Source organism: Dermacentor albipictus, unplaced genomic scaffold (assembly GCF_038994185.2).
Source record: "Dermacentor albipictus isolate Rhodes 1998 colony unplaced genomic scaffold, USDA_Dalb.pri_finalv2 scaffold_355, whole genome shotgun sequence".
Taxonomy (NCBI): Eukaryota; Metazoa; Arthropoda; class Arachnida; order Ixodida; family Ixodidae; genus Dermacentor; species Dermacentor albipictus.
The window spans coordinates 990-10507 of NW_027225909.1; the positions used below are offsets into that span (position 1 = coordinate 990).

Sequence of the window (9518 nt, forward strand, 5' to 3'; positions counted from 1 at the left end):
GACATCCTGTACAACGTCGAAACCTTTCTCTCGGCTCAAAGTCCATATAGCCTCATTAGTAGCCACTATGGCTCTTTGGACGTTACTGTCAGGTACAGGCACATCCGGCACTGTGCACACCACGATCTGCACCTGTGGGGACAGCTCACGGAAGTTGTTTGCCTCCTTCGCCAACGGCTGGGCTAGTCCTTTCTTTTTTGTTTGGGACGTTAGTTAGCCCACCTGTGACTACGACAAGGTCGCGTCCGTGGGCTATTCCCTCAAGCTTTGCTTTTGCTTGCTCCATGGCAGTGTCTACTAATGCCACTCTTGGAAATATTCCTACCGCCACTCTTTTTTCAGCTTTCACCCTCTCTACAGTTGCCTCTGAGCACCTAGCCAGGTTTGAGTCGCCGGCGATAATCATCCTTTCACTCTCTCCTACTGCCGAGGCCTCTCCCTGCTTCCCTTTGTCATGCTTTTCTGGTCGCGGTGGTGGTAAACATTATTGAAAGTGGGAAGGGGAAAGTTTCTGTGTGGTTTGGACTTGACAAGGGCCATTGACCTCTGCGTTCCTGCTTTTCATTTGTGGTCACATCAAGATAGGTGAAGCTCTTTCCAGGTACTCGCACCCTACTTTGCATACCTTCCACGTGCTTTGTTGACACTCCCTCTCCTGTCATGTTGGCAGACTGCTTTGCATTGTCGCGACCATTCTCCTTCATGATGGCGGCCCTGTACAGCTTTTCTTCGGCGGCTTGGCCTTTTTTCCACCACCTTCTGTCCATCACGCTCCAGCTCTTCTACCTGTTTCTCAAGCTCATCCTGGAAAGCCTCCATTTTGTTCAGCCTAGCATTGACATCACAGTGTCTGGCGATTGACTTGATTTCCTCCCTGTTCTTATCCGGCCCCTTGTCTACCTTGGGGGACTTCCTGTACGCTGCACGTTTTACCATCTTTCTTGCCATGTGTTGCACTTTGCTTTTTCTAATACAAGCACCGAAGCTTTCAGAGCATGTGCCTTCTAGCAGAGGCCTGTACGCACAGAATCTAGATCCTTAAAATGCTGCAAAGTTGTTGTCACCAATGATTTAGAAGCAATGAATGCCACACAGACTTAAGGTACGACACGTATTCACACGTGTTCAAACACGCTCTCACTGTCCTACCAAAGCAGTACTACCGATACCAATGCACACAGACTGCAACCACTAATAGCTAATGGTATTGCGACTTCCAAACTACTATTTAAAAGCTACAAAGGCTAACGTCCTAAAACGGTTGCACGTGTTCGCAAATGGATGCTGTGGCTATCCGGCAGAACTAAATATGCACAAAACACACTCACACACATAAATACACAAAAATAAAACTAGTTCATTACTATTTAAAGGTTAAAAAAACAGAAGGAAGCTCAAAGCATGTACACAAAACTCGCCATGTTTTCGTTGATGCCCCGGGGCCCTGGAAAAACACGTCCATCTGCCGCGAACATCACCGACACCAGCAGGATGGAAGTGGTAAAAGTGGTATACCAACTATGTCTCATTGAGTGGGGGGAGGATCAAACCACAAGCGATCTGTGCTCTCTCTCTCTCTCTGTGTATATATATATATATATATATATATATATATATATATTGCGAATAACTATAGCAACATGTGAAATATTGTCGAAATGCTGCACTCAGTTATATTAGTCGCCGACCGATTTCTCAGACTACAATGGGATGAGAAAAATGTCCGAATAAAACAACAGTCCGAAAAAACTTGTGAATAGGAAAAGTGAACTTTATATTTGCGAATCAACCTTGACATAGTTACGGACTGTGCCTTGCCTCATTTTTCACCTGCTTGCGACAACATCCGTTTGTATTTTCGCGAGGGTCGACCTCTCGTCGTACACATTTGACAGCAACATCCGTGCACTGTTAATGTCCGATGTCGTTGGTTGAGGACAGCTGAAGCATCGGATCCAGAATCACTTTGAAGCGTAAGCACCCGTGTCACGATCTCGTGGTGAGTAGGCTCTGCGCACAGTTCAAGGTTCAGCAGCGCAAAATCCAGCGTGCCTATTTGCTATCATTGCTGGCTGAACGGCCTTCCACGAATCAGCAAGCATGCAGACTGCCGTGAAGAGGTTCACGGTGTGCACTTTTTCGTTGTCGATGCACAGGATTGTGCGGCGAATCAGACTGGCACGGTAGAGCGCTTTTAAGGTTTTGTATCTCGCGCTGGCCCATGGGGTGTAGCACACTCGTGGTATTCGGCGGCAAAAATTCCAGTCGGATGGCCTGGAGGTTGTCTACAGCACCATGGGCTGCACATTTGTCGACAAAATTCACCAGTTGGCATTGCTGGGATCGAAACATTCCGTCCATGTGGCGCAGGTAACCCTCGAATGATGATTGTGCAATCCGTGCCTTTAAATTGCTCATGTACCATACTATCAGGTTTCTGGGGCCCTTGAAGCACCTGTGGTTTCGCGACTTTCCAATCACAAGAAGTGCAATTTTCTCGGTGCCGGTCGCGTTCGCACCGACCATAACTGTAATTATTTCTTTGCTGTGCCGCCCTCCGGTACTTGGATCACCTGAGAAATGCAGCAAACGGTCCAGCAGCATCCTAAAGAATAAAACCGTTTCATCGCAATTAAAAATGTCCTCAGGGCTGTAGTTTTGCAGGACAACGATCAAATCATTGCTGCAGTATTCTGCCACCACAGCCTGTTTGACGGCTCAACTGTCACCGCACATCTTCTTAAAGGATACTCCATGCCTTTTCTTAAAGCTGCGGAGCCATCCGTCAGTGAACTTGAAGTTCTCTATGTTAATCTTGATGGCGAGATCTATGGCCTTCTGTTTAAGCGTGTCACCAGAAACTGGGATATTCTTTGTCAGGACCCCTTTAAGCCACAATTTAAATGCGTCTTCCAGCTGCAGATGATCACCCTTGTGGTCCGTTTTTTTTCTCTTTCGAGTGAATTCTCGAAGGCAGGCAGTATCTTGCTCTTTTTGCGGATGTAATCTGAAACTGCTCGCTTGGACAGCTGGAACTGCTTCGCCACGTCAGCTTGCGTCCGTCCTTTCTCCATGAGTTCAATGATCGCAGCTTTCTTTTCCAAAGTTAAGGTGGGTGTAGTTACCGCGTTTTTTCTTTGCAATGGCGGAGAGGCGTGAGGCGAGGCCATAGTGTCGAGAACACACAGCAAAAATTCACTTCCGAAAGGCGAGAATATCCCGGGAGACAAGCAGGCTGCACACAAGTGGCAATGGTAACCGTTCACGATAGATGGATGGATAAGGCTTAACCCTTGAAATCGGGTGGCGGCTCATGCCACCTAGCTGCGACACCAATCCAATTGAAGCCACCAGCGGTTCCAAACAAGCCTCGAGCCAGCATATTCAAAATGATCGCACGCGGGGTGCCGGTTGAGCCCCAAAAAAGGAAGGCATAGGCGACGACTGTCTGCAGCTTATCACAGTATTTACCTAGAAAATACAGTTTGCGATGAATGGGAAGGGATGAGGAGCGAGGAGAAGGTTGATATCAACAAGTGACTGAGGCGGGGGTGGCCGTTATCCCCACTGCTGTTTATGATGTTCATGGTGAGGAGGGAAAGGGGCTAGAAGGAAGTAATATTAGGTTAAATCTCTCATACAAACAGGCCGGTACAGTAGTAGAGCAGCAGCTTCCAGGTTTATTTTATGTGGACGACATTGTGCTGCTAGCTAACACGCATAGTGACATGCATTGTCTGGCTAATTCTGTGGACAGGAAGGCCATAAGTTAGGTCTGAAATGTAGTGTTAAAAAATGAGGTGCAATTGTATTAATTGAAAACAGCGAACACACAATGACAATACAGCGCCAAGAAATATTTTGCGTAAAAGAATATAAACACCTTGGTATACAGATAAATTAAGGCAATAAATATATGGAGACATAGGAAAAAAGAATAAAGTTAAGGGGAAGAGAAATGCGGCCATAATGAAACACAGAGCACTAGGGAGATACAATAGGTGCGAGCTGCTTTGGGGTATGTGGAAAGATCTAATGGTTCCAAGACTTACATTTCGAAATGCGCTTGTTTGCTTGAAATCAGGGATACAATTGGGACTCGACTGAAACCAAAGGTGAGCAGGACGCCTCGCATTGGGCACTCACGGGAAGACTATAAATGAAGCTATCCAGAGTGATATGGGCTGCAGAAGTTTTGAGGTGAGGGAAGAACACAGACAAATTAATCATGAATAACGACTGAGGAATATGGAATAAAGTGAATAGAGTGGGAGAGTGTTCAGGTGTTTGTACAAGAATAACATTCATGCATAGTGGAGGCAAAGAACAAGGAAGCTTACCAGCAAGTATGCGGCCTGTGTGGTGAGCAACACAGCAACAAAGAACATCAAACGAAAAGTCAGAGGCTGAAATAATCTCATGGGTGGTGGCAATGAAAAAAAGAAACCTACCATGAGGAACTGCGTAAGAGGAAAAAACTAAATCAGAAAAGAAACAATTTATGATAACTCAAAGGGAAGCTCATTACATTTTAAAGCGAGATCAGAATGCCTTGGAACACGCACTTATAAAGTGAGATATAAGAAGGAAGAAGAAGCGTGTGCTTGCTGCGGTACAGTAGGGAAACGATAGAGCGTGTTTTAGTGTTTGAATGTGAAGACATCTTCCCAGCGGTTGACGTAGCCACCACTGGCCTTGAAGCCTTTGGGTTCAGCGAGAGCAAGTGAAAAGTACACACGTCCGCAATAGAGTTTAGTAAGAGGTGGTAGGAAAATTGGTGGAAGAAAAGTAGGGAAACGACAAAAAACGGAGACGTACAAAAGCGCAGTTCACAATAGGGGGTCAGAGAATTTGGTTGTGGGAAATCGTTTTTTTTTAACCTAGATAGAATATTAAGCAGTATAGTAGCAAGAGCTTGGTGGTGCAACCCACCGCCTCCTTTCCTCCGGACCAAGGAGCGGAGGTGCCGCTGGTGAGGGGAGCAAGGAGAGGAATGGAGCAATGGAGCATGGTATATTAGAATGTGAAGATATCTGCCCTGCGGTCGATTTAGGAATCACAGGCGTCCTTGAAGCCCTTGGGTTCATCAAGAGCTTGGTGAAAATAACCATGTCCGCAATGAAGATTAGTAAAAGGCGACTTGAAGCTTCAAAAAAGTTAGGTAAACTAGAAACAAGGGCGTACAAAGCAATGTTCACAATAGAGTTTCATGAAGTTTGTTTATTGGAATTCATAGGTAGGACATTGGGCATTAAAATAGCAAAAGGTTGGTGGCACAACCCACCGCCCCGTTCCAAAGAGTGTTGTACGGGAGCACTTCGGCGCCAGTTCTGTGCCAGCACGGAGGAAGAAGTTGACGTTCGTGTGTGTGTCTCACTCAGTTTTTCAATCTGGCTGCCTTGTGTTAGTGGCCCTTTTCCAAACGCCGTGCCCATGTTGCTGAGACGAACATGCCTGTTAAATGATATATATATATATATATATATATATATATATATATATATATATATATATATAACCAGCCTCACTGCAACCGAGGGGTAAGTTGGGCGCGATATGAAACTAGTGTGTGTGTCATTCTTTCGGAGCCCCCGATGGTGCTTGGTGCCTCAATTCGCACATGATACAGTACCTTCACCCACTAGTGTGTTAAAATCCACTGCGCTTTGCAAAGGGAGCATACCATTCCTTGTAGGTTCCAGCAATCATTTGCCAATATTTTGTGATGGCAGAGCACAAGGAGCAGAGCGCACTCCAAAAGAAGTTGCCGTATTTTTGCACCTCTATGCCGCACCAAACATCGTGAAAAATTTACTGTAAGGTCAGGATCGGGGTATGAACTACTGGAATTCGTATTTGAAGTTTTACTCCATGACAACACAGCGTGCACAGCCCCAAAGCCACACTTCAGGGCAAGGTTCTCGAGTGCACACACTTTTGCTATCTCCTGGGGAATCCCACTCTTTTTCCACCCCTGTGTGTTGAAGCTCCCTTCTCTCGTGCACGGTCGGTCATTTTCCTCCTCTGTGTGGGGCGCCATTTTGCATTTAGCAGTTAGTGAATAGTGCACATGGTGCTAGCAAAGTTGAACTTAGGTCACGATAAGCCGTGCTCAACGGCCCAGCTCCCGTCTCTGGAAACAGGAAAGCAGGGTCATTGGCTGAATATACGACACGCACAAGTGGTTTATCCCCAAATGGATGCTGTTTTGTAAACATCTAGGGGTTGCGTATGCAGTTGTTACCGTGGGTTATAGACGCATATTATTCTTTTTTTCTTTCTGGGCTGTTCTGAAAGAGGATGTGGGTAGTAGGTGTTGGCAGGTTATGTGAGGAAAACTGCGGAATTTCCTAGCCTGCTCCTTGCAATCTCGACTTACGATAACATTGGCAATGTTCAATGTGTGGTCAAGAAGAAACTCGCTGATGAAGTCTCGTATAAAACAAATTGGTTGTGTCAGCGAATCATAAATTTTGCAAGTGCCTAATGTGATTACTGGGCGTCAAGTGATCATTGAGGATATGAGAGCAGACTTGGTCAAAGCATTTTTGAAGTGTTCTCTAAGGGTCATAGTATAGAGTAGTTAAGCACTCCACATTCTGTCACTTTGTAATTCTTTAGCTTTCTGAAAAATTCCTTTTATAAGTGGACTTCACAAACAGGGTCATGAAGCATTAAAATGCAGAAATATTGGGTAAATAAAAATGACCATTAGTTCTTTGTTTCATCATACTTAAGGTCACCCTGAAGATCTCCCAAATAAAATGAGAAAAGATAGCTTGTCATTAAAGTTAGCATGTGTTCTTTTTTGGCATTTCCTAAAAACTCCTATTTACTTTTTTTTGTGCAGCATCGAGGCCTTCAATTTCTGCGTCAACTGCCAAATGTGACAACTCAAAGCAAGGATGCATCCACCGATGTCAGCTATGTGACTATGTGGCCGATGAACTATTTCTTCTGGAGGCACATGCCAGCATCCATACTGGCGAGAAGCCATTTCATTGCCCTTTATGCTCTCGGAGCTTCTCACACAAGTGTTATCTGAATGTCCATTTGCGGACTCACACAGGCGAGAGGCCATTTGACTGCCCTTCATGCTCTCGGAGTTTCTCAGAAAAGGGCCACCTGAAAGCCCACCTTCGCACCCACACAGGCGAGAAGCCATTTGACTGCCCTTCATGCTCTCGGAGCTTCTCACAAAAGTCCCACCTGAAAGCGCACCTGCACACCCACACAGGTGAGAAGCCATTTGAGTGCCCTTCATGCTCTCGGAGCTTCTCACAGAAGAGCATCCTGAAATTCCACCTGCGCACCCACACAGGCGAGAAGCCATATCAGTGCCCTTCATGCACTAGGAGCTTCTCACAGAAGAGCGACCTGAAATGCCACCTGCGCACCCACACAGGCGAGAAGCCATATCAGTGCCCTTCATGCTCTCGGAGCTTCTCAGGAAAACAACACTTGAAAATCCACCTGCGGACTCACACAGGCGAGAAGCCATTTGACTGCCCTTCGTGCTCTCGAAGCTTCTCAATACAGGGCAACCTGAAAGTCCACCTGCGCACCCACACAGGCGAGAAGCCATATCAGTGCCCTTCATGCTCTCAGAGCTTCTCACATAAGGGCAGCCTGAAACTCCACCTGCGCACCCACACAGGCGAGAAGCCATTTGACTGCCCTTCATGCTCTCGGAGCTTCTCGCTAAAGGGCCAACTGAAAGCTCACCTGCTCACCCACACAGGCGAGAAGCCATATCAGTGCCCTTCATGCTGTCGGAGCTTCTCAAGCAAGTGGTACTTGAAAGTCCACCTGCGCACCCACACAGGCGAGAAGCCATATCAGTGCCCTTCATGCTGTCAGAGCTTCTCAAGCAAGTGGTACTTGAAAGTCCACCTGCGCACCCACACAGGCGAGAAGCCATATCAGTGCCCTTCATGCTCTCAGAGCTTCTCACATAAGGGCAGCCTGAAACTCCACCTGCGCACCCACACAGGCGAGAAGCCATATCAGTGCCCTTCATGCTCTCAGAGCTTCTCACATAAGGGCAGCCTGAAACTCCACCTGCGCACCCACACCGGCGAGAAGCCATATGAGTGCCCTTCATGCTCTCGGAGCTTCTCAATCAAGGGTCACCTGAAAGCCCACCTGCGCACCCACACAGGCGAGAAGCCATATGAGTGCCCTTCATGCTCTCGGAGATTCTCACAAAAGAGCAACCTTAGGAAACACATGAGGCGAGAAGCCATTTCATTGCCCACTCTGCCTTCAGCCATTCTAGTTGAAGAATGCCCTGAAGATACACCGGTGCATTCATACAAGTCACCGGCCATATAGTTGCATTGCCTGCTTCAGGTCCTCATCACTTGAACAGACTTGGAGGGCACAGCACCATGATACTGTAGGGTATTTTATCAATCTTGTTGAACTCGAGTCTGAAATAAAAATCTGCATTCGTGTAGGATGTTACGTAGTGTGCTAGTGCATCAGGTAGCACAAGTGTTTCCACATGTTCCTGAGAGCAAGCTTTAACTCGGGCCCAACTTCGATGCCGCCTATTCAAATACATGTAAAACGCATAAATGCTTTTCTGAAATAACCAGTGGGCCGATTGTGACGAAATTTGTTACATTTGAGAGAAAAAGCTAAATTCTGGTGACTTCTGGAAGCATAATTTAGTTTGAATCCTGAATGTTATAACAGGAATATACGAAGATTTTTCATCTTAAAGAATTGGAGCAAGAACTTTATAAATTTTTAACTCTGCACCTGGAATAGATGTCGTAGCTCTGTAAACTGCATACGCTAGATCTTCCAAAGCAGACAAATTTGATGTACCAATGTATATTTTGCTAACTTGTTACACTGCGTACAGGGACTTTGCAGATGTCCTAATCATTTATTAGTGGCATATTTTAACGCTTTGTTTAATACCTAAATATTGTCCGCTTTAGGTGTCCTGTTTGGAGCATTTTACAGAATTGCAATATTTTTCATTGCTGAGTTACCAGAGTTGTAAATTTGATAGTTTCGTTTTCTGAAAATTCGTGATTTTCAACAATTGTTATTAGAAGATTGATGGCCTAAATCAAAAATTCACTACCAACAGTCACTACATTCTATTTCTTTTATATGCAACAAACCTCATCTGGTTTCGTGCAGTAGTTGTCAAGAAAAATGATCTCCTTTCCCATGTATGTAGATGGCAGCCCCCAAGCTGAAGCTTGCTCTTAAAGGGTCTCTAAAACACTTTTGCGGGGTTAGCATATTTTCTCTAGATCTTTTTTTAACACGTTATGGAACATAGAGCAAAAGGATTTACGAGAAGTAACCGACATAAAGCCGCTGTAGCTGAGAAGAAAGTCAAGATACAGTCAAACTTTAATTAAATGAAGTCGGCAAAAACAGCTATTTGCTTTGTTATATTGTGGCTTTTCATTATTCGAAAAGTAATTGATGTTGATTCGTGTCTCAAAAATTACTGTTTGCATGCCCCAACAAACTATGTATGTTTGTTGTAA

At 45.5% G+C, this 9518-nt stretch overlaps 1 protein-coding gene across 1 annotated transcript; it reads left to right on the forward strand.

Annotated features, from left to right (window-relative positions):
* The first annotated feature begins 705 nt into the window (after positions 1-705).
* LOC139053918 (oocyte zinc finger protein XlCOF6-like) lies at positions 706-9291 on the forward strand. Its single transcript, XM_070530567.1, has 2 exons — positions 706-853; positions 6851-9291. Exons 1-2 carry the CDS (start codon positions 706-708, stop codon positions 8332-8334), a joined length of 1632 nt encoding a protein of 543 aa, XP_070386668.1. The 3' UTR covers positions 8335-9291.
* Positions 9292-9518: the final 227 nt, after the last annotated feature.

Bases quoted from the DNA above. Each gene is read 5' to 3' on its own strand.
- LOC139053918 (XM_070530567.1), top strand. From the start codon at position 706: ATGGCGGCCCTGTACAGCTTTTCTTCGGCGGCTTGGCCTTTTTTCCAC. The intron at 854-6,850 runs GCGATTGACTTG...TTTTTTGTGCAG, and splicing joins CATTGACATCACAGTGTCTG to CATCGAGGCCTTCAATTTCT.